Raw genomic sequence first — 25,899 nt, forward strand, 5'->3', positions numbered from 1 at the left:
TCATACATGCATTGCTAGAGAATACAGGGCAGAAACGTGCTGATGTAAGAACCAGCACCGCGAGACAATCACGAAGCCAAACCCTGTGTCAACATTCCCCCAGTCTGGACCATCCTTACCTGATAAAAACACAGTGACTTGCTCTGCTTTATTTTTCTTCATAAAGTCCCATGGGGACTGGGAGAAGCTCTGACCTGTTGACCATGGCACATTTCCTAGTTCAAAAAAATGAAACGAATGTCAAAGAAGCTTAAAAGTAATTTTTCTTATAAGGGGCAATGTGCAATCTGTGTGAGAACCCTAACGAATCCAGAGCTTCAACTGTCAAAGCCACGCACAGAATAGGTCAAGGGTCACAGGCGTGAATTCCCAAACATGTCTATCAAAGGTCAAAAGGAGGGCCCTCCACCTACAGGCTTCTCCAGGGCTGTCTTCCGGAGCAAGGGAGAAAACTGGGGAGCAAAAGTACAACTAAATACTTCTATGGTTAAGTTTTCAGGAACAAAGCTGATGATGACTTTTCACGGCCCTTGCTGTACCTGCGTCACAAGGTCCAAACAGTCTGGATGAGGTAACAGGTCCTTTCTGATCTGCTCCTTCCCAACCAATTTTTAGATTCCAGAAAAAAAAGTAACTTCAGAAACTGAGAATATAGCAAGCCACCCCATGGTCTGGGCCCTCTGCTCACTCTTGCTCAGAAGGTCCCACATCACAGGGGTCTGCTCTAGGGAGGGATGCGTTGGAGGTACATGTTCCATTCCTTCCCTTCCGCAGATCTTAAATCCTTAAATATTCCTACCATGTATGCATGCCCTACCTATAACTCACTGGGGTCCCTTTAACCTACTTGGGTTATCAATAGAGTCAAGTCACTTATATATATATACACATTATTAACTCTTACCGTAGTTGCTAACTTTCAAGCAGCTACAGCCAGACGCTATGCTAAGCCCTTTACCCACAGAAGAACTCAATCATCTTTAGATCTGAAACCACCAGGGCTCCCCACCTGTCAGTGACAAGCATGAACGCTGGAGCCATGAGGCCTTATGATCCACTGCTCACAGAGCTAAATCTCTCTGATGGCGGTAAATATCCATTTGCTTACGCTTGTTTCCAGATTAGCTGCAAGAGGGCGGATGATGAAAGGCCATTTTCTTCCAAACAAGTCTGTGCTGACTTCATTTATTAGACCTCTGGGCATAACCACACCTTGAATAACAGTTCATTGTGTGCGCAAAATGGGTTACTGAGAATCATTTATGACATATTGTCCTGATGCAATTACTTAACTACACAGTAATTCTTCTGTAATAATTATTTTAATGATTTTGCCATAGATTCATAAAATTAAGCTGCCATGAATAATCTGCCTCAAAAACTACTGAAATATACGTATTTTTTTTTAAAGATTTTAGTTATTTGACAGAGATCACAAGTAGGCAGAGAGGCAGGCAGAGAGAGAGAGGGAAGCAGGCTCCTTCCTGAGCAGAGAGCCTGATGTGTGTCTCGATCCAAGGACTCTGGGATACATGACCTGAGCTGAAGACAGAGGCTTAACCCACTGAGCCACCTGGGTGCCCCTGAAATATATGTATTTTTAAAGTGACTTAGCATACATAGGTCAACAGAATAAAACACTTTCTGATCTAATAAGCGAATATATTAAAAGCATGGTGAAAATCACACTTTTCCTCAACCTTGACTATTCTTTTGCAACTTACTGCTGCTGAAAATATGCAGCCCTTCCTACCAAACAGAGATCTGAATCCTGCCTGTTTTACTTCTTTGCTCTGTGATCTCAGGTGGGTCATCTTGTAACTAATTTACTTATTTGTAAAATGAGCCTGTTTTAAGGACTTGTTGAGGCGCTGTGTATCCAGCTCCCAACACAGTCCTGAAATAACAGCAGGTTCCCCAAAGATGCTAGTTCTGCTGGCTCAAGACGAAAACACAGTAACCAGGGACTTTTAGAGAGCACTTACTATGCTCAGCAGAAAACAAATCTTACCCCCTTTTTATTTTTCTAAAGATTTTATTTATTTTAAAGAAAGGGAAAGAGAGAGCAAGGGAGCAGGGGGATGAGCAGAGGGAAGGCACAGGGAGGGGGAAAGAATCCCAAACAGACTCCATGCTGAGCGCAGAGCCCAATGTGGGGCTTGATCTCACAACCCTGAGATCATGACCTAAGCTGAAACCAAGAGTCAGTCGCTTAAGCGACTGAGCCGCCCAGAAGCCCCAACAAATCTTATCTTTTTAAGCTTTTTGGAGTGTGCTTCATAGTGCCTATCAAACAGAAATAACCAGTTATCACCATGACTCATCCCATGTGGGAGCTCTGATTGTATCTTCAATGGAAAGTGCTTCTTCCAACTCTAGAAGTCATAGGGCTCCTGTCCCGGAGGTTAGCTGTTACCACACTACGAGCATCCCCAGCACAGCCCAGGCACAAATCTGGAGCTGTGTTCAGAGCGCGTCCATCGGTGCGCAGCTGCAATGTGGTTAGCTTCTTGCATTTATCAGAATAGCAAGTGCAATCACAAAGCCTCATCAAGGCCTTTCTTGTTCTTTACTCGAAGTATTATCGGAGGCATAAAAGCATTTTTTATACTTGCAAGGCAACGTTATATAATGGCTGCATTGTGAATACCCAAGTTTCTCGGCACCAGCAGCTGTCACAAGTGAGCTTTGAATGTATTTAATTAATGAACTAAGTATCAGGTTATGGAGCCCATAAACATACATAAGCCCAGAAATCTGACTTTCTCTTCATCACAGGATGGCTGGTACCTAGCATGACGGATCGCACACTGCTCGTACTGAGGCCAATGCAGGAGTCGGTGGTGTTATTAAATGTCCCGTCTTCCAGACTCCGCCATCCATCGGATGAGATTGCTTGGAAATGATTTGTCAGAGCTTGACTCACTGCTTTTGAAAAATCTTCCCATGACGTCTGTTTGCGGATATTTAAAGCGCATATTGTGTTTTCGCATTCAAAGTCGTCTGAACCATAGTTGCCTGGTGGAATCTCACCCCCTGAAATCCTTACAGGTATTTTAAGAGCGTCTGTTGGAAGAATAGAAGAATTAGGGGGGAAAACCTTGATAGGAAAACCCAGCAAAACTCTTATATAAAAGAGGGAGATACAAACATTTCAAAAACAAAGCAAAGGTTAACTACAATATTTCTTGAGATACAATTAACTGAGGGTTCTTCTACTGCAGTAAACTGTGGTCTCCTAAATTTCAGTTTCTTTGGACCCATGTTATTTGTTTATTGTTCCTTGTATCTTTGGCCTTTTGTAGTTCATTGGCAAGACTCTTAAAAAAAAAAAATCTGGGAAAACCTGAGTGTTCTCTTGACCCTGAATTCCCTACATTGCCCTTTCTCCCCACCTTCATCGACACCATCATGAATCAGGCAGGTAGGTCACTGTTACAGAGGTCGCTGACAGTGGCTTCGCACTCCTGCAGACCTCGGTCTGAGCCTCAGGGCCAGCCTCCTACCAGCCACGTGTACTTGGTAAATTACCTTCATCTCTCTATATCCCAATTCCTTCTACAAAATGTTAGGACTGTGCCATTAAATTGTTATAAAGATGAAAGGAACTCATGTTTGAAATGAATCTGACACACTGTCAGTTACATGGTAAATGCTAGTGAGTATTTAATATATAGTAAACAGTGCAGTAGAAGCTTCTTAAGCGATCTTTCCAATCTCTCTGTGACACCAGCTGACTGAGGCCCCACCGAGGTCTCCAATGCAATTCCGTTCTCATGAACTGAATTATGCGCTCACCAAGAGTCACTTGTGTTTATTTTCTAATCTTTTATGTCTATTGAACTCATTACTATAATTGGTAAATTAAATATTCCATAAACTGATGAAATGACTTCCTGGTCCTATAAAAATGAAGTTGGACACTTTAGAGATCACGGAACAGAGGAGGTATTTTAGAAAGTCATCTAATGGGGTATAGAGGAGACAACTATATAAAATTAGAAAAAAATATCTTTAGACAGATAACTGCTTTTAGTTTGTTTTATAAGTATGTTTAAATCCTCAAACACTAGAGATCATAGATGAGACATGAGAGAGGTGGTTTTCCAGTAAGAATATGTGGAACCTCAGTCAGAAAAACCATACTAAAGACCTTCACCTGAAAATTAATGAAAGAAGTATCTGCAGGATTAAAATGAAAATATAATGTTAAAAAGTCCATTTTTATGATTCCCTTCTTAAATTGTTTTTTTCTCTTAACCAACTACTAGATTATTTTTCTAACTATCACTAATTCTCAGTTCTCACCTTGTCAACAGCTTCTGACACAACTGACCCCTCTCTGTTCCGTGATCCACTCCCACAGGATTCTCTCATGCCTCAACGGTCACTCTGTAATGAGTCGCTGCTGGTCCCTCCACATTTTCCAGATTTCTTAACCATAGAGTGTTGCAAGGCTCCTTTCTCGTACTTTTTCTGTGTGTGTTCACTTCCTTAGTGATCTCATCCAGTCCCATGACTTTAAATACCATCTATAAACTGCAGACTCTCAGATTTACGTATCCAGCTCATACTCATCTCCGGAATCCCTGCTGACTTGGCATCTCCACACAGATCCCTCAACAGATATCTCAGATTCATACTTCTAAACCGGAACTCCTGATCTTCGTTAGCAAAATCTGCTCTAGCCACGGCCCTCCTGTTGACAGGTGATGGCCATTCCACCCTGCCAGTTGCTGAGGCTGAATCACTGGGGGTGATACATGAAGCCCCCCACCCCTCTGTCATACTTCAGATTCAGTCCATCAGGAAGTTCTGCTGGCTCCACCTTCAGCTGCATCCAGAACCCAACCACTTCTCACCACCTCATCCGTGACAATCCTAGACTGAGCTGTCAGTATGGTCTCTCGCTGCAACACATCAAGGGCCCAACAAGTCTCCCTGACTTCAGTCCTGGGACTTCCTACAATTATTCTCAACAAAGCAGCCACAGAAACTATGAAAATGTACAGCGGATCCTGTCACTCCGAAGCTCAGACATTGAAAGGGTTATCTTACAATGGCCTACAGATTCCAACCACATCAGGCCACCCCCTCATCCCATCTTATAACTTCTCTGCCCTCGCTCATTCCAACCCAGCACTCTGCCTTCTTTACGGTTCCTCAGACACAACAGGTCTGCTCCTGCTTGAGGGCTTCTGTCCACTTGATGATGTCCTGCCCGGAAAGCTCTTACCTGAGAGGTTTACGTAGCTGCTCTGCTCACCTCCTTCAATGGTTGCTCCAATGTCTTACCAGTGAGGTGACTTTGACCATCACTTTAAAAACTGAAACCCATCCTCACATTCCCAATCCTCCTGAGTCTTTTCCATAGCACAAGTTACCGTCTCAGATACCATGCAATAAATTATGTTTATTGTTCATTTTCTGTCTCAGTGTTAGAATGTAAGTTGACATATTGATCCAGCTGACTGATTGAGTAGACTGAATGATAATCTTGATATAAGAAGTTGTAATATTTGGTATGATCTGAAACTCCATATTCCATAAACCCACAAGTGAACCTTTTAGAACATGGGCTGAGGAACATATATTCTTAGAGCTGGAAGAGGCCCAAAAGTACATCAATTGTCTTCATAGGCAGGTCAGCAAGCAGGCATTGAGAGGTAACTCTCCTACATTTATATGATCAGCTAATGGCAAAGTACCCAGCCATGATTCTTCATACCCTATTCGTCTCATGTCTTAGAGAGACAAAATCTAAGTCCAGAAGAAAAGAGCAATAATTATTTCAATACTATCCAAGGTCATTAAAATACAAAGAAGATCTAGCATTACTTGAATAGCAACTAATTCTCTAAAAAGTCATTCTGCATGGAAAATATAATTACCACATTGATAATCAATAAAATATTTTTGTAGTTGCTAGGGCTCAAAGAAAGCTAAGAAGCGAATGAGCAAACCGTAGCTGTGGAGGTACCCTCCCATGGTGCCAGCAGCCCCAGCAGGGGGAGGAAGGGTGAACAAAGCAGCGAATGGCACTCACTCAGATTCTCCAGCAGGTGCTTGCAGTCATCCGTGGCGACATCGTGCGCGGTCCGATTGCACTTATCTCTCCTTTCTGGCTCAAGCCCTCCGTGCTTACACAAGATTTCCAGGCAGTCCTGTAAAGGCAAAGGCTCTATTACCTCACGTCCAAATGAATAAACTCAAATGAAAAATTCAAGGGAAAAGTCATTCGGCTGGAACGAGCAAATCAGAAATTCTCAGCTAGAAATTGTATTTCAGTTCTAGCAACCCAAATACATTCATCTAAACACCGGCTCAAAATGGAAAGCAAGGAGGGCTTCATTCAAATGTGATCACAGGACCACAACATTGCTCCACAGAACAGCCTTTCTCAAAAGAAAAAAAGCTCACTAATCACTCATGTTGCGGAGTGAAATTAAGAAGGAAATTGACTTCAGCAGGCAGTATCCTTTTATGGTAATTTGACAATATAAAGCAAACAGACTTTTGCTACAACTGGTGCTCTGGGCTATTTTCTAGACGAACTGTTTTCCTGGTCACGTAAGTGCAGGGTTCCAATTTTAACAATTCTGAGTCCCCGCCGCAAGCACATTTATATTTGTGATCTTACGCTGTCCTATTTTTATTTGAAAAATATGAACACCATGCTGAATTTTTAGAAAATTTTCCCCAATAGATACTGAAGATATGTGTCCTCTCTTTCTTAGCTCTATCTTCTTCTATGTTGCTTCAGGAAATCCCCACCAAAAAAAGTGTCAGGAACGTATGAAATGGAAACTCTAAATTCTCCAAAATTTTTCATAACAAAGTAGAAGTAAGACAATATATGTGCAAACGTTTTCAAGTAAGTAATTGCATGATAGGATAGAGCATCAGGATATTGGCCAAGGACCACTGCTATACCAACTTTGAATACTTGATGACTTGTTTACTGATTTCCCAACAGAATAAGCACAGAACTGAATAGACCAGAAACCATAAAAAGGAACTAACAATTAAACAAGCAACATCCTTTCCATCTCTCCCTTAAACACACACACACACACACATACACACACACACAGGGCTTTGGACAGATTTCATTTTTTCACTTCTAATAACACTAAACCAGGTAGTTTGAAAATCTTGCTGTAAAACATCTTTTTCTGTTTTGTAAAACACAGAAATATCATTTTTTGTGTTTATTTATATATATATTTTTTATTGACATATACTATCCTCATACAAAAGTCGACAAATAAGCTTGAAGTATCACAGAGTGAGCATAACTATGTAAGGCGTACTCTGGAAGCCTCCTCTATGTTCCATCTCCTCCTCTTTCCCCCACAGATAACTACTGTGATGATTTCTAGTAACAGTTGCTGGTTTACCCGTTTATCAACTTAATATAAGTGGAATCATACTGCAATTTCACTTTCATATTTGGCCTCTTTTCATTCAACATAATGTCCATAAAATTCATCCACATGTTGAAACTAATCATAGTTTATTTATTTATTTTTTTAAAGTACTGTGTGGTCTTCCATGTGTGGTTTTGTGAATACATCATCACTTACTTATCTATTCTCTTGTTAATGGACATTGGGATCTACTATGAATGTTCCAGTACGCATCCTTTGATGGACACATGTACACATTTCCGTTGGATGTCATGTTCAGAGCTGACCTGCTGGGTCACAGGCTAAGCATATGTTGTTCTAGGTCATATATACTGCAAAGAGCTTTCTAGAAGTGGCTATACCAATTTCCACTCCCACCAGGAGTACATGAGTTCCAGTTGCTTCATACTGCCCTCCAAAACAGACTTGAATATGTGAGTTCATAAGGAAGTACAGGAAACCCCTAAGGGTCAAAAAGAAAGTAAGTAAGCGAAAACCACCAATTAAATGAAATCTGAACAGGAAGCCAGTGCTGGTGTGAGGGCCAAGCGGATGTAGGGAATCTTTTCAGATGCTGGCGGGATAAGAGACTAGGTGTTCGGGGCCCAAAAATGGAGGAGCTGAACCAGAGGTTTGCCTGAAAAGGGAACTGACTGGAACACTGGTTTCTCACTGCCCCTGCTCAGATTGGAGGGATCACCTCTAACAGCTATAATCAAAGTCTGTTTGTTTGTAGAAAGGTCTAGGGTTCAAATTCAGAAACTCTCTAAGCCAAGAAATAAACTGAAAACAAAGTCAAATATATAAATAACAGTTCTTATCCAACTGTTTTGACTAATTGGTATAATACCAATAAATGCATTAGATAGCAGATGAGAACTTCAGAAACGCTGATTTAGAAATGAACTCTAATGGGGAATTAACCAGAATGCAATCGAACACTAAACTCAGTGAATTCCCAAAGAAGAGAGAAGAATAATACCTTTATTATGCAAGTTAATACTTGTAGCAAAAGCAGAAAAGCCAAAACAGACCTGGATCCTAATTCTGCCAATGTAAATGATTTTATCTATGACATTAGGTAAATCATTTAACATTTTTGTTTCAGTTTCCTTATCTTTGTTTAAATATCTGTACTTTCAGAGTTGTTATGTGACTTAAAAGATGCATTAAAAGGGGCGCCTGGGTGGTTAAGTGGGTTAAAGCCTCTGCCTTCAGCTCAGGTCATGATCCCGACGGGGTCCTGGGATCGAGCCCCACATTGGGCTCTCTGCTCAGCAGGGAGCCTTCTTCCCCCTCTCTCTCTGCCTGCCTCTCTGCCTACTTGTAATCTCTGTCAAATAAATAAATAAAATCTTTAAAAAAAAAAGTTCATTCTCAGCATGTACTAAGCTCTTAATATTTATTAGCTATTATTATAATCAACATAATCACCAATTAGAAAATAGCCCAAATATTCAATTAGTTGGTGAGGAATTATAGCACATCGACCAATGTCAATGATCTCAATATAATTCTAGGTGATGTTACTTCAAATTAGAAACAGAAATGATAAAAGATCCAACCCAAATCTGCAAGATTCTTTCACCTCTGACCTTCAAAGTATACAAGTTTTATTATTCTCAGGTAGGTCAGTGGGCAATAATATAAGCAAAGACTTTCTCTATAAGGAAGCAAGCAATGTCGGTCCCCAGGAGGCTAGCAGGGTGACATGTATCCATGCTACAAGTGTGAATTCCACACCATGCCGGGCTCCACGGGGAAGAGGAAGAAGGTGAAAACCTCCACCCAACTGACACCAACAAGCGTGGCGACAGCTATCTGAATGCCCCTAAGTGCCAGGAACAGTTCTAACACTTCCCAAGTATTCAGTGTTCATTAACCCCCACAACTTTAAGAGATACTAGGTCCTGCTAGAAAGGAGGGTTGTGACGATGAGCAAGACCATGGTCCTGCTTCTCAGGGAGGAATGTGAAGTGTAGTAGAGACATGGGCAAAATGCACTCAAGGAATGGCCAAAGTTGTACTAGGTGGAAGAGGAAGGAAAGGTGGAAAAAGGAATCTAAGCTCTCTCCTTGATGGGTGGGATATGTGAAGAGGGTAAATGCCATGATGCCAGTCCCTGCTTCTGGAAATCTATGTCCAACATGGGTGTCCAGCCAGGGTGTCCTACCCAAGTGACACAAAGCAAGAGATCTGAACAAGTGGGTTTAAACCAAAGTCCTATTCACCGTGCTAGAGATACATTTGCTGCAACAGAGACTTGAAAAGCGGAGGTTTTTAAGCTTAAGCTTTCATTCCCACTCACATCCCACTCACCAGAACTTAGGTAGGTGACTTTATGACCTGCCAAGGAGTCTAGAGAAAGTGATCTTTATATTGGGTGGTCATGGGCCCAGAACTCTGCAGAATCCATTACTACACAGGAAGCGGGGAAGAGATGTTGAAGGTCAGAAACACACCTCTGCCATGGTCCTTTAAGGAGAGCTGAGAAGCAAGGTAGAAGGGACAAGGAGACTAAGTAGAAACCCCAAGTCCAAGGAGCTAGATATAAGATCAAGATCAGGTCAGGGAGCCGAGAGTCTGACACTGGGCAGAGGGAGGGAGAATGAAAGCAGTCCGCAAATGCACAGGGTGAACACCCCAGGGGTGTGGGTGTGCCCACGGACTTGCAGCGCAGGGAGATGGAGGCTGTTAAGATGAGAAATAATGGCATAAGCAACAGGGTAGATTTAGGGGGGAATGGCCAGAGATAAAGACATCTGGAGTTAGCTGTGAAGGGCTGAGTTCTAAGGCTGGCATGGAGATAGGTTTTCTGCAGGCATGAGGATATATTCAGGAAGCAAAGTGCCATGATAAGTTTGATTCTGAAAAGCAACTGGTACATTTGGAAGGTGTCCTAAAGGAAGGTGAAACGAAGGAGCTCAGTTAGGAAGAAGAACAGTAACAGTCCACTCGCTCATCAGTTCAGCAAACAGCACTCGCAGGCCAGAGACTCTGCTGGACACGGCACATACAAAAATGGAAAAGTGTTCTTTTTTGGAGGAGATGGAGAGAGAGACAGGCATGCAAACAATTAAAGTAGAAGCACTCTAAGTGAAGTGTGGAGAGGTGCCCTGGGAACACCTCACTTCTGGAAGCCAAGACTTAAGCTGAGATGTTTTCCAGGCAAGGAAGGGTCAGGAGAGAAGAGGCCATTTGAGGTAATGGGAACAGCAGACACAAAGACAGGGAGGGGAGAGGGAGCACAGGGTGTTGGTGCAGCAGCCAGCAGTGCCTGCTTAGAGCACTAAGGGGAGGAGACAGGAAGTGGGCCTATGGAGGTAAACTGAGTCCAGAGCAAGAAGGGACTTGTCTGTCACCATATAGGCCTGACACTTATCCTAGGCGTGACAGACCCCTGGAAAGATGCTAAGCAGGGAAATTACATGACCAAGTTCCCTGGTCTGAAAGGCCCCTCTCATGGCGGGCTGAGGGGGTGGAGAGACCACAGATGAAGAGCCTGGCAGAACCTCAGGAATCCAGACAGCAGACGAGGAGGGCTCCCCAGGGGCAGTGCCCACGGGATATGGAGGAGGCAACATAGCCAAACTCCATATGCGAAGGAATAAAATCTAGAGTTATACGAATCATCTGAACCCGTTAAGTCAGGAAGACAGAGCAAGTAAACACAAATGCCCGGTGATGGTACTGGATTCAGAAGGAACAAGAGATGCAGCAGACTGGCTAAGGGATGCAGCCAGGTGGAGCTCTCTGATGGAAGCCAAAGGGAATATGATTGTCAATGGGGTTACCATGTAATTCCCCAACTGGTCCACTTTTAAGAGATAAAAGGGGGGAACTGTTAATAATTACACTGGGGTGACAGGCATAAAGAATGGCTCTACTGGGCAAAGGAATTTTGCTGCTCTAGTTTTCAAGGAGATGCCCTATAAACTGTGGCCCTCCTGAATAATACGTTCTTGGGTAGAGTCAGGAAATGGCTAAGTAAAGCTACAGATAACATTTTGGAATCTCTATAGGTTGTAAACTGGGGATCAGTAAGATCAGGCAAGGGAAAAAGTACAGAGCGCAAGGAAGGAAAAGATCAAAACCCAGATCCACGAAAGGTGTTAGCGGAAAACAAGGAGAGTCCACGTCTTGGGTGAGGAGTACAACGGGACTCTGGTTGGCTAAGATTAGATCAGAATCCTTTAGGATTCTGTTAATCACTGCTGCTCAAATTAAGCAAGGATGCAATGCTCTGCATTGAATATTCTGGAATAATAGCCTTCCCTTTGTCTACTAACAGCTGAGTCAGTCTGGCCTTTTCAAAAACAATTTCATAAAAGTTAAGGGGGAAGAAAAAAGAAATAATCATGGAGAATCTAAAACATAAAACAGATTCCCAAGAACAGATTTCTATGTATCATGATCAACCTCTTTGCAAAGAGTTGGTCCAACCTCACAGGTATCTTATCCTTCTCCTCTCCCAGCCAGTTACCCAATTCCACATGACAAGAAGTTGAGCGACTCCCATCATCTTATTCTCTGCAGTTATGACCCAGGGAGAGGAAATCTAAATCTTGGGTCCCCCTGTGGGCCTATACTTGAGACACATACCTTCATCAGACCACCCAGTCGGGGTGGAGGCCACTGTGCCAGAGGATGAGACTGACACTCCCTGGCTACAAGATAATTATGCATCAGGCAGACCATAGTCCTAACACAATGCAAGAATGGCATAAAGATGGTCACAATAGGGCCACTGCCTGATCAGGGGGCAGTAAGCCTGCCCAGAGATGACTGCCAGGATGCTGGAAAGAAACATCTGGAAGACAGGTAAAAAAGCCAGGTGTGGAGATTGAGGTTTGGGATGCATTACTGCAGAAGCCACAGTTCAAGCTGAAAGATTGGATAAACTCTTAAAATTAAAACAGGACAGCCAGTTGCAAATGGGGCATGGGAGTTGCTATGATTAAACAAAAGAGAAAAACCAGAAAAACAAAGAGAAAGCCTAGTCCTTGAAATAGGAGGCGAAGTGAGAATAAGGCAGGGTCTGAAAGCAGAGGAGGGAGTCTGCATGAAATAATCAACACGTTAACCCAGAGAGACTGCGTAAGAGCCTGAGTGAGAGGAAGCCACCTGCTTCGGTCATAGCACATAAACTGGAATTATAGTCTAGTCCTGCAGCCAAAAACACACACAGCCCTCCAAAATAAAGAATCTCTTTGTACGAGAGCTTCAACAACAGAGATATCAAATTCAGAAAATCTCCCTAATGTTTCTACTGCACTAATCTGGCATGTCAGAGGTCTCATGACACAACAGAGTTTCACTAAGAAACTCTTCTTTCTATTCACACTGTGATGAAAACAAAGGTTTGCCCTCAATGATAAGTCACAGGCCTGCTTTAGAGAGAGGGACTCCTTTTCCCAAACACTAAATGGTGACTTGCTTACTGGGAGAAAGACCAAGACTAAAGTGGGAGAAGCAGCACTGATTTGGGAATCTGATCTTCCATGAACTGACCTTGGGGAATTTGTTACACTATTCTCTGAGACTTGATTTTTCATCTACAAAATGAGGAGGTTGGTCTCAATAAGCTATATACCTTCGAGCTCTGAGATCACAATTTTTTATTGAAAAACACATGGAAACAAGTAATGATGTACCGCAGTCTTATGTAGGTCGGACACATAGACGCTGCTGGGCAGAGAAGAAACACTCATTTTTTTTTAAGCTCGGCTTGTGGTCAGGGTAGAATTTTTTTTTTTTTTTTTTTTTTTTTTGCAAATGAGTTTTTTTAATATCTATATCTTTTTTAAATTTTTTAATTTTTTTCAGCATAACAGTATTCATTATTTTTGCACCACACCCAGTGCTCCATGCAATCCGTGCCCTCTACAATACCCACCACCTGGTGCCCCCAACCTCCCACCCCCCACCCCTTCAAAATTCTCAGATCGTTTTTCAGAGTCCATAGTCTCTCATGGTTCACCTCCCCTTCCAATTTCCCTCAACTCCCTTCTCCTCTCCATCTCCCCTTGTCCTCCATGCTATTTGTTATGCTCCACAAATAAGTGAAACCATATGATAATTGACTCTCTCTGCTTGACTTATTTCACTCAGCATAATCTCGTCCAGTCCCGTCCATGTTGCTACAAAACTTGGGTATTCATCCTTTCTTTTTTTTTTTTTTTACAGCTTTATAAACATATATTTTTATCCCCAGGGGTACAGGTCTGCGAATCGCCAGGTTTACACACTTCACAACACTCACCATAGCACATACCCTCCCCAATATCCATAACCCCACCCCCTCTCCCAACCCCCTCCCCCAATCAACCCTCAGTTTGTTTTGTGAGATTAAGAGTCACTTATGGTTTGTCTCCCTCCCAATCCCATCTTGTTTCATTTACTCTTCTCCTACCCCCTCAACCCCCCATGTTGCATCTCCTCTCAGGGTAGAATTTTTCACCCACGAAACGATTAACTCAGAATTATAAATTTTTTTTCCCCAGAAAATTAGTCTTAGGAACTTAGTTGTAAATGGATTAGCTCTCTGGAGAACTATGTCAGCCAGGATATGAACTCTGTATTAAGCAAATGATGCAGAAGAACTTTCCAGTGCCCTTGACTAGGAAGGAAGGCAGCATGGTACAGGGTGAAGATAATTAAATCAGGCAATCTGGGCTTCATTCCCAACTTCTATTACTCCCTCCAGGTTTTAAATGTCCTAATCATAAAATGAAGAGGCTAGCCTGGAAGATAAAGTATTCATTCTGGGGCTTAAAAAAAAAAATCTATTATTTTAATCTATGATTTTACTCAGCAGTGTGCCAAAGTTGTCAGTCAAGATCACTTTTAAAAATCTCTCTTTTCTTATTCAAAATTTATCTTATGCCTCTTAAAGAAGATACAGGGAGAGTCATTTTCTATGAGAGAAAGTGGTCGTATTTCCCTTTAGTCAACAATGACAGAGCATCTATGTGGGCCCAGGGCCTGAGGATCCTTGAAGATACCATCCTTGATTACAAAAAGGCACCAGGGGGGTACCTGGGTGGCTCAGTGGGTTAAGCCTCTGCCTTGGGCTCAGGTCATAATCCCAGGGTCTGGGAATCCCACATTCTCTGTGACTCTGTGACTCTGTGAATCGAGTCCCACATCGGGCTCTCCGCTTAGCAGGACTCCTGCTTCTTCCTCTCTTTCTGCCTACCTCTCTACCTACTTGGGATCTCTGTCTGTCAAATAAATAAATAAAATCTTTAAGAAAGGGACGCCTGGGTGGCTCAGTTGGTTAAGCAGCTGCCTTCGGCTCAGGTCATGATCCCAGCGTCCTGGGATCGAGTCCTGCCATCGGGCTCCTTGCTCAGCAGGGAGCCTGCTTCTCCCTCTGCCTCTGCCTGCCATTCTGTTTGCCTGTGCTCTCACTTGAGCTCTCTCTCTCTCTCTCTGACAAATAAATAAATTTAAAAAAAATCTTTAAGAAAAAAAAAAAAAAGGCACCAGGACCAAGAAGGAGTTCATAATGAAGCTCATGATCATAACCATAACTGCTGAGCAGCAACACAAGAGCCCCACACTGCAGGTAATCCACCCTGGCAGTGTTTTCTCTTCTGCAGAGCATGAGATGCTCAGCAGCGGAACAGTCTAGATCAGTGATGCTTCTTTTGTTTTTTTTTTTATTTTTTTATTTTTTTAAATTTTTTGGCCTCCAGGTTGAGTGTACACAACCCACTCCTATCAGTAACATCTTGCCTTATACTCAGATTTTCTTGAGGGGTAGAGTAGGTTGAAAAGAACCCTTTCAATGTACCCTTCTACCACCAAATGAGATTCACAGTCTTAGATTAACCGTGTGTTTTCCCGTGTAAACTTTTCACAGCTCTCACCTCTGTCTCCTAAAAACTTTTAAGTCATACATATTGCATCCCATTCAAGACAAGACACGTATATCAAGCTCACAAAATTTTTGTACTTTTTTATTAAAGGGCAAAATGGGAGCAAACTACTAAAAAGCAAAACCTCCACATTTAACGAAATCATGCCTTTTGCTCATTAAAAAAAAAAAAAATGTCCAAAATCAACAGCTTCTGTTCTAGGTCGTAATAATAGGAAGTTACCCAACCAAGAGCTCCAAATGTAATTTCTAGCTATTCCCAGCTATCTCCATCTGGATGAACACCTCAGCACTTAAATCCAGCATGTCTAAACCCACGTTCCGTCTTCTTGATCACAATGACGCCTCCTCTCTTCTCTTTCTGGGAACGTCACGGCACCCCTTCTTGTCAGCTCCCTCTTCTGCACCTCATCTGTCTGCAACCCGAGGGACACTTCTGGTCTGTAATGTCTCATTATTTCTGCCACTCTCTTCATCCTTTACCTACTCTATCTTCCTGCCACCCATTTTTTCATAACTCTCAATCTTCTCTATGTTATTGCTAAATTAATATTCAACCAATAGAACTGATTGTTTTGCTCCTTTGTACAAAACATTCCAGTGGCTTTACTCTGACCAGTAAATAAAGTCCCAATTCCTTAAAACGTCACTGACGCCCATGCAGTACTATGAAACCCCCAGTTCCATCTTATTTCTCACTACCTCTCATCAGCTTAGCCGGTGCTGTTGCCCACCTCCCTCCTTCCAGGCTCTGTTCCTCCTGGGGCCCAATCTCACCTACTTGCCAACGCCAACGAGAAGTGGCGAATGTAACCTACTCTGCAAGGCCAAGATCACTTCCATTGCCTCCTGAAAGGGCCATTTCTGAGCCTAAGATCCCTGTGACTCTGCTCTCTGAAACAGGTACATTCTCTTTTTTCAAAAAATAAAATAGGGGAGCCTGGGTGGCTCAGTGGTTAAAGCCTCTGCCTTCGGCTCGGGTCATGATCCCAGGGTCCTGGGATCGAGCCTCACATTGGGCTCTCTGCTCAGCAGGGAGCCTGCCTCCTCCTCCTCTCTCTCTCTCTGCCTGCCTCTCTGCCTACTTGTGATCTGTCAAGTAAAAATTAAAATAAAATAAAATAAAATAAAATTTGCATTTTCATACTGTTCCAACCGCATGTCCATTACCCTTATTTTAATTTGTTGTGTTCTCTTGTCTATACTTGTCTTGTACCCTGTTCTCTTGCCACTGAACTAGCAGTTAGTTGCTCGTGTAAACAATCCAGGCAGATGTCAGCTTACACAGTGCCTTGCACTCGGGAGCTCCCTAAAAGTTTTTTATTGCTGAAGTACATTACTGCTAAACTGAACAAAACAGAAAAAAGCATGAGAGAATGGCCTACTATTTCCTTAATAATCAGAATCATTTTCTACTCTAACTGATGAGTGAAATCTTGAGACCACTTATCCACCAGTAAAACAGCCCAGCAAGAGTGTAAGTGAGGTAGTTCAGAGTTGAGAGCAAGCATTTCCATCCTGGCCCTCCCTCTAACCAGTAGCATGGCCTTGGTCCATGAATCAAACATTCCAGTTGACTAAATCAACACCAAACTCCTTCTAATCTTACACAAGATTAAGAAAAATAAAATGTCTGAAATTACTCCCACATTTGCTAACAAACTCCAAATATGATTTTTATAGAAGTCTCAGGGTGACTGGGTGGCTCAATCAGTTAAGCACAGGATGTCAGCTGGGGTCATGATCTCAGGGGCCTGGGATTAAGCCCCACAGGACAGGCGGGAAGTCGGCCTCTCCCTCTCCTTCTGCCTCTTCCCCTGCTTGTGCACGTTCTCTTACTCTCTTTCCTCACGAATAAATAAATAAAATCTTATTAAAAAAAAGAAGTCTCCTATACAGTTGACTGTAAGTACTATTGGTCAGGAAAAAGGTCAGTTAATATGGGTAGTTGACTGTCTCCTGCAATGGTATCACTCAATCTCCAATCATTCCATTGAAATACACTCAGTCAATAGCAGACAACTGTGTCACTCATCAAATTACAACCAGGTAATGACGCCAGCTGCTACCAGACACACCTTAAAACCTTTTGAAGCAGCAATATGGGCAGCCGTCCAGCCTTCTCTGTCAGCGTGGTTAATGAGGTCTGCAGGAACGACAGGCTTGGATGTGCCTTCAGGACTCTCTTCTCCTTGATCCAAGTCAAAGACACCTGACTTGGGTTCCTCTTCATGCAAAGAGTTTCTCCGAGCTGGTGCTCTATGGTACATAAGAAGCTTGAGGCTGTCCACATTACCAGCATCCACAGCTGCGTGAACTGGTGTCCAGCCATCCTAAAGATAAAATGACCAGGAAGAAAAGGGTTGATTACAACATTAATGTTGAGAACAGTCTTATTTAAAGTTCACCTCTAAATGTTCTTGGGCATGAACCAGTGAGCAGGGAAAAGCAGGCATTCCAATCCTGAATATCATTGATGAGCTAAGTCAAGTTCTCAGACCTCTGTCAATTACTGTAATTCCCATTGCTATGACTCACGTTCGCTCTTCTGTAAGAATTTCCATTTAATGGTTAGCCATTTGGAGTTTAATAGTACAAAAAAGAATGAACTTTAGCATGAAGATTTTTCAATATTTATATCCAAATACAGTATTATTAGTAATGTACTAAATGAATGCGGCTATAAGCCAGTTTTACATATGAGGCAGAATCTTAACTGGTGCTCTTAAAATTTTATGCCAGTGATTCTTGAAGGAAAAAATCTAGGTAATATGGAAAAGGTGGACATATAGGAAAAGCAAGGCCAAATTCACTTTGTGAAATGTCTATGGACCTCTGTTGTGAGCTCTCTGATTGTGGTTGGAAACATAAATGCAAGCTTAGAAAATGTTCCAACTAAAATTATTGGGCCCATTCTCTAGAATGTTACTGTGAGGTCTTCATTATCCACTTAGCTTGTTGACAGAGTAAATTCAGACCTCTCTTCTAGGGCAGTGGTTCTCAAGGGTGGTCACCAGACCAGCAGTAGCAGCATCACCTGGGAACTGCTAGAAATGAGAGTTGTTCAGCCAATTGAATGAAAAACTCTGGAGGGGAGGCCCAGCAATCTGTGCCCTCACCAGCCCTCCGGGGGATTCAGACATTCAGAAATTTGACAAGCACTTTTCTAGGGAAAACCTTTCCATCTCTCAAGGGTCTTCCTTCCACTCAGGTACCAGTCTTCATTACAGTTGTAAGACTTTCATAAAAGAACAGAATTATTTTGTTGATTTGTATCTTTTACTTTATTTTCCTTTTTGGCCAATTTTTTTTCCACAGGGTATTTCATATTGCTCTATTAAATATATTGAAGTGAACTAAAGCACACTTTTAAAAAAAAAATAACAGGAAAGACAGTAAGTGGCAACAGTGTACATTTAGAGGTCTCTGATCATTTGCTAAAGCCGTCTCTTGATGACGTGGGTTTTTGTCTGGTTCTGTACTTCACACCAGTGAAGTCGACTCGGCTAAGACAAAACCATGGCTAGGCAGTAAATGGAATACCTTAGAGTTCTCAGGCATATACTCCCGCTAGGCAAAGCATTTCACGGCTTAGACTTTGTTGGGCTTAGTCTTCACTTGGGTAAGCCTTAATCAGGCACCGGAGTGAGTGAAAGTGCTCCTGACCTTCCCTAGTCAAACCTCTTGACTTTTTCCTAATTTTTACATTACAAAGGCTGTGTAATCATTTCTGAAAAACTTTCAATTTTCCATTCCCCCTTTGATTTATTAAAAATCATAGGAAATAATTATTCCCTTAAGTTCCTCTAATTCAAATATACCGTTTTCCTCTGTACTTTGGAGACTCTATTGTTGCAATTATTCAGTTCATCAACAAGTAGCTTCAGAGCATGGACTTCTGTGTTCTCTTACAGGACGTGACTTATATTTTTATTTTTGTGCTGTACTACTTACTTTTCATTCAGTTTGGTAATGTGAAATTCATTCACTTTTTATATATAAGGTAGAATTTTATATTAAATATGTGTAGTATCACAGATTTCTTAAACTGTATAAACTAAGTAAGTATAACATTGGACTATTTTCTCAGATTCTCAAAAAATAAGTAAAAAGGATTTTTTTTTAAAAGCTCTAGCAATAGGACTCAATGGAAAATGTTTATACTTGGCTTATATCCCTGGTTATAACATTAATTGTTGGTTCTCTTTTAGTAAATTATTTAAGAAAATCCACCATCTGATGCAGGTGCTATGGAAAACAGCCTGGGGGTTCCTCAAAAAGTTAAAAATAGAACTAAACTATGACCCAGCAATCACACTACTGGATATTTTCCCAAAGAATACAAGAACACTAATTCACAGTGATGCATGCACCCCTATGTCTGTAGCATCATTGTTTATAATTATCAAGATATGGAAGCAGCCCAAGCATCCACTGACTGATGAATAAAGAAGATGTGAGATATATAATCTATTACATAATGGAATATTATTCAGCCATAAAAAAAGAATAAGGTTGCCATTTGCAACAACATGGATGGAGCTTGAGAATATAATGCTTAGTGAAGTCAGTCAGTCAGAGAAAGACAAGAACTTTATGATTTCACTCATAGGTGTAATTTATGAAAAAAAACACACAGAGGGAAAAAAGAGACAGAAATCAAGAAACAGAGTCTTTTTTTTTAAAAAGATTTTATTTATTCATTTGACAGAGAGAGAGATCACAAGTAGACAGAGAGGCAGGCAGAGAGAGGGGAAGGGAAGCAGGCTCCCTGCTGAGCAGAGAGCCCGATGCGGGACTCGATCCCAGGACCCTGAGATCATGACCTGAGCCGAAGGCAGCGGCTTAACCCACTGAGCCACCCAAGCGCCCCAAGAAACAGAGTCTTAATTAACAAATTGATGATTACCAGAGGTGGGGGGGGTGGGGGAAGGTGGGTTAAATAGTCAATGGGGACTAAGGAGTACACTTGTCATTAAAAAAAAAAAACAACCCAGAAAAGAAAACATAAATACAACAATAATCCAGTATCTAAGGATGACTTATAAAATAGAAAATGTGCCTTTTTATCCTGGGAAACTTTAAGGAGGTTTCCTATGATGGAAGCATGAGCTTCCATCATGATCCACACTTCACTGAGCTCAGGAATTACCTTATTTTTTGTTTTTGCAGCTTCCCAGAATAATAAATGTGATGGAAGCTCCTTAACTCCTCTAGCCCAGGGAGGGAACCCTCTGAGAAATGCATGTCAGTGTGCACAGGGTTGATCCCCTGGTCTTCAAGTGTTTCACAACAGGTTGATGAAGACAAATTTGGGAGGGCTAATTGAGAAGTTTTAATTCAAATGCATTTGTGCGTGGCTGAGCCAGAAGTGTTATCCAAGGACTCTTCCATGCATCAGACTCTAATTGTCTTCACTTTCAAAATCACGGACTTTTTCTGTGCACCTTGTACAGGAGATGTCAGAGCTGTGTGGGATGCAGTCAACAGTGATTTGGGGTCCACAGTGGATTTCTGCATATAGTGCTTCCAGTTCTGGGGCAAATTAGACAATGACCCTGAACTCCATGAGGTGCTACACAATCTTACAACAACAAACATTAGTCATAGGGGGAAGAGTGAGCACAGATAACTCTCCTCCGGCAATGGGCACTACCTTGTCACAAACATCTGAACATCTGTTCACTGCTTACAATTCCCAGGCACCATACCAACTATGTTATATAGATTACCTCATTTCACTTTAATACCCCTAACCATGACTACCATTATTAGACTCATTTTGTAGAGGGGTCAACCAAGGCACAGCAAAGTAACATAATTTGCCTAAGCTCACACAGCTTTGTGAAGGGATGGTTTGAGCCTCACAGGTTTGATTTCAAAGCCATTACGCAGTAATTTTAGATCACGGTTACTGCCACCACCGTAACAGGGGATCCTCCTGCAGCTCTTCTATAAAATAGACATTTTGAAAATATATCCAGAATCGGACAATTTACCACCATTTCTACCCCTCAACCTTGATCCAAACCACTATTACTTCTTCCCTGGACCCAAAACAATTCCTATGGGTCTCCCTTGCAGCTGCTCTGCCCCACCTACATTTTATTCTCAAGTCTGCAGCCAAAGTGGCTCTTATAAAAATGAGTCAGTTCATGTCCTTGCTCTCTTCAAAACCATCCATCCAAAGGCCTTATTCCAAGTGCTCGCCATGGCCCACAAGACCTTCTATGGCTGCCTCTAGCCACACTGGCCTGCCTGAGGTGCCCTGAGGGTACCAGAGTTCTCCACCTCCAGCCTGGCACACTGCTCCCCACATCTCTTCATGGCCCACACCCTGGCTTCTATCAGGTCTCGGCCCCAAAATGTCACATTTTCAATGAAGACTTTCCCCACCAACTGAAGGAACTCCCCCAGCCCAGGCACTCCCATCTTTAAAACATCCAGCCACTATCTGTTTGCTTACTTGCCTATGGTCACCCCTCCCATCCCATGAGGATGTAAGATCCATGAGGACAGAACTGCTTGATTTGCTGCTGTCTCTCCTGTCCCGAGGACAGCTGGTGCTCAGGTAATACTTGTCGAATGATTAAAAACTTACACTTCTATTATCTCCCCTGATTCGGAAAATAGCCAGGCTGCAGGTACTCATTTTTCTCTTTTACAGATGAATAATTTGAGATTCAGAGGATAAAGGACTGGTTAGGCTAACGGACAAGGCTTTTCATAGCAGACACTCCAACGGAAGTCAGAGATCAGACCCTGTCTGTGTTCGAGAGCCTAAAAGCAAAGAAAAACAAAGCAGCCTCTATTTTAATATATTTTGTTCTAGCTACAGATTGGCAGACAGGGTAAATTATAGGACAAAGCCCCCCCAAAACTGGTACTTACTCTGGTTTTTACACTGCGGTCTGTTCCGGCTTCTAATAAGTGTTTGATACACTCTTTATTTCCATTTTTACAGGCCAGGTATAGAGGTGTCTGTCCTTCATCAGCAGCATGATTAATGTTGGCATCGTATGCAATTAATAATTCTACACACCTAAACACAAGATTACAATTAATCAGACTAAAACCAGTTTGATTTCGGAAGGACCTGACCCAGATATTAAATAAAGGAAATAATGCTAAAGCAATTCTGTATCTTTCTACATCAACTGTTTTTACTTATATATGTATCAACTACTGTGGATCTTATTATATGGATACAGTTTTGTAGCAAGGCTAGAAGATATATTTTAATCACAAATTTAATCACGTCTATGGAAATTTAAGACAGCAGCATTGAACAAGTGTTTTGACACTTTTCTGTAACCAACTTGTAAACGTGGAGTCCTTGCAATGTATTTAACTAATTGGGATGAATGGCTGAAATGTGAACTTATATATATATATGTGACATACATATTATTTGTGGTTCAAAATAGCTTAAACCTTGAAAAAAGTCAGACTGCTGAGTCATTTTGAGATTTTTCACTTGAGAAAATAATTATAAATAGCTCAGACAGCAGGGCGCCATGCGCCTGCACTATAAAAGGCAGCAGGGAGGCTGAGCAAAGGGCTACCTTGGGGAGAACAGACAGCACAGGCTATCCTGTCTCCTGCAGGGGGGCTATTCACAAGGAAAAAAGATGGCTAAGCAGAAACTCACTACTCTGAGAATCAAGGAGGAAAGAAACAGGTGAATTCAAGACTCTGTGGCATTTGTGCAAAGAGCTTGTAAAATGAGATGCAAATAAGTGGAGAAAAGTAGGTTAAATCATAATCAAATTAAGAAGCAATTTACAACATCTTCATTTTCTCACATCAGGTATATGCTTTTTTCCCCCCTGACTTTTCTTGAAAACTTTTGGTTTATATATGTATTTTTTAAAAAGTTACATATTGATATGTGTTTGTATCTCATATACATTTAAACTAATCAATGCCCAGGGTTCTTCTTTTTGACAAAGCAACCCATGCCTGCATTCCTGGTACTCTAAGACTTTCCAAGTAAGTGGCACTACTCATTGCTGGGTGACAATAAATGTAAAAGCCTAGGCCTGATGAAGAAATCCCTTCTGGAGGATTCAGGACATAGGCACAATATCTATGGTCCTCAACAATACACTCACGAGGTCTGCAACTGACACACAGAAAAAAACAACGTACGCTTTAAAGATGCATTTTGAATATTTAAAACGTGACAATTAGAATCAATAACATTAGTGTGAACCTTAAAACCCGTATTATAGGAATTATGAAATATGTTAAGAATATTTCTATCAGATAGCTAATATTAACAAGTCAGGAAATGATAGATGTTGGCAATGATGCAGAGAAAGGGGAACCCTCTTACACCATTGGTGGGAATGCAAGCTGGTGCAGCCACTCTGGGAAAAGTATGGAAGTTCCTCAAAAAGCTGAAAATAGAGTGACGCTATGACCCAGCAATCGCACTAGGGATTTACCCCAAAGATACAAATGCGATCTGAAGGGGTAGCTATTCCCCAGTGTTTACAGCAGCAATGTCCACAACAGCCACATTGCCATTTGCAATGACGAGGATGGAACTAGAGCATATTATGCTGAATGAAATAAGTCAACCAGAGAAAGACAAATATCATATGATCTCAGTCATATGTGAATTTTTTTTTTCATACGTGAAAAATAAGAAACAAAACAGAGGATAATAGGGGAAGAAAGGAAAAAAATAAGACAAAATCAGAGAGGGAGACAAACTATAAGAGACTGTTAATCATAGGAAACAAACTGAGGGTTGCTGGAGGGGACGTGGGGGGATGGGGTAACTGGGAGATGGGTATTAAGGAGGGCATGTGATGTAATGAGCACTGGGTGTTACATAAGACTGATGAATCACTGAACTCTACATCTGAAACTCTTAATACATCATATGTTAATTAACTGAATTTAAAGTTTAAAAAACTTAAAAAAAGAAAAAAAGAATGTATCTATCAGGATAGTTAGATAAACAGCTTGCATTCCCTACAGGACATTTCCGCATAGGACGAGAAAGCAGGTAGCTTAGTGGCATTCTATTTTATAAAACCATGACTCTTAATTTTAAAAAGCCATGTCTGTGTTCAACAGACTTGGGAGGCTCCTGAAGAAATCACTGTTAAACTTACACATATTTCAGTTGGTAGGTTCTTTTGGGTTTGTGCTCTAATTACTTTTAGTATGAAAAGTTTCTGCTTCAATTTTTTAAGATGATAAAACAAGGTGAATATCCTGGGATTTAATACTGAATGAAGTGCCACTCGGAAGTTAAGATTCTCATAATCTAATTCTAGAATTTACTTTTAATGCCATCACAAGTAAAAAAGCTTTCTTGTGTTGGGGGGTTGGTTAACAGTGAATTACAGTCTTTAATAGTGTATGTATCACTGCATACATGCTGATAGACAATAAATCGATTTTCTTCAGAAGCAAGTTCATTCATGTGAGGTCAACACACAACCCATTTCTCTTCTTCACGTTCCTCATACACAACTATTCTCCTTTAAAGAAGAAGAGCAAATTCAGGATCCTACTTCTCATTTAAATCTTCAAATATATTTAGTGAATTTATTTGCCAGTGGATTTTAAGCACTAGCTTACACATTCAGCCAGAACTGAAATATGTGTGCAGATTATAGAGACTCTTTTCACTGGGGGAAAAAGGAAGAATTCAGAGCCCCACTTACTTGAAATGTCCCTGAGCAGCTGCAGCACACAAGGGTGTGAAGCCATTTTTATCAGCAGCATTGACTTGGGCTTCTGCATTCAGCAGCAATCTCACACAGTCTGTGGATTTTAATAGAAAGCCATTTAAATTCCCCATTTAGAGTTATGGTGAGCCAAATTCTAAACAAGCTCTACATAGATGCTAAACCTAAAGGACCTCTCCCGTGCGCAGTCCACCTGACAATTCTAGCATGGTGGATATGAGACCCCACAGGCTATATACAGAGAAAGTAGCCTCTTTTCCAGAAGATGCTAACGCCCCAGACTCACCAACTAGGTAAGACTCTGTGTGTGTGTGCGTGTGTGTGTGTGTATGTGTGTGTGTGTTACTTTGGGAAGAGTTGCTGATGAGAGAAAAGATTGTTATATATCAGAAAATGTTTTACCAGATTTTTCCACCAGTCTATACCAGGAGATAATGTTATTGGGTAGAGAACAAAATCTACTTGCCAAATTGAAACACCATTCTTTGTATTTAAAGAGTTAAATTCTTACTTTGTGATAATTAACCTTTGAAACACTTCCATGTGATGGTCATCCTACACGTAATTCCATGGGTAAGGTAAACCCACATAAAGTCACCTAACTCTGGCATAAATATCATCTAGTACTCGGGTTCCTCATGCTATTTACTAGATTTAATTTCTCGACATTAAAGAAAATTCCCACAGGGCTTTTGAAGTAAAGAAGAATCCAAAAGTACTTTTAAAATCATGAGCTATCTTCTTAGCTCACTGGATTCTTCCAATTAGTCCACTTGAACACAGTGAAGCGCTGAAAACTTCTCCAAAGTACTCAACAATCATGCAGCTTATATGAGCAATGCTATTTGATTCTGGATTTGCCGGCAAATTATCTTTTTCTGCACAACCATATGTTTTA

At 41.4% G+C, this 25,899-nt stretch overlaps 1 protein-coding gene across 5 annotated transcripts in view; it reads right to left on the reverse strand.

Moving 5' to 3' along the window:
- Nucleotides 1-25,899, reverse strand: part of CTTNBP2 (cortactin binding protein 2) — a 151,415-nt gene that overhangs the window by 40,097 nt on the left and 85,419 nt on the right. For all 5 annotated transcript variants that reach the window (XM_047695138.1, XM_047695136.1, XM_047695140.1 and 2 more), the window contains 6 exons: nucleotides 24,978-25,077; nucleotides 22,183-22,333; nucleotides 17,370-17,624; nucleotides 6,047-6,164; nucleotides 2,791-3,066; nucleotides 120-215 (listed from right to left, as the gene is read on the reverse strand). In XM_047695138.1, coding sequence (XP_047551094.1) covers nucleotides 120-215; nucleotides 2,791-3,066; nucleotides 6,047-6,164; nucleotides 17,370-17,624; nucleotides 22,183-22,333; nucleotides 24,978-25,077 — 996 coding nt within the window. The remainder of the gene's footprint in view (nucleotides 1-119; nucleotides 216-2,790; nucleotides 3,067-6,046; nucleotides 6,165-17,369; nucleotides 17,625-22,182; nucleotides 22,334-24,977; nucleotides 25,078-25,899) is intronic.

Source organism: Lutra lutra, chromosome 11 (assembly GCF_902655055.1).
Source record: "Lutra lutra chromosome 11, mLutLut1.2, whole genome shotgun sequence".
NCBI classification, from domain to species: Eukaryota; Metazoa; Chordata; class Mammalia; order Carnivora; family Mustelidae; genus Lutra; species Lutra lutra.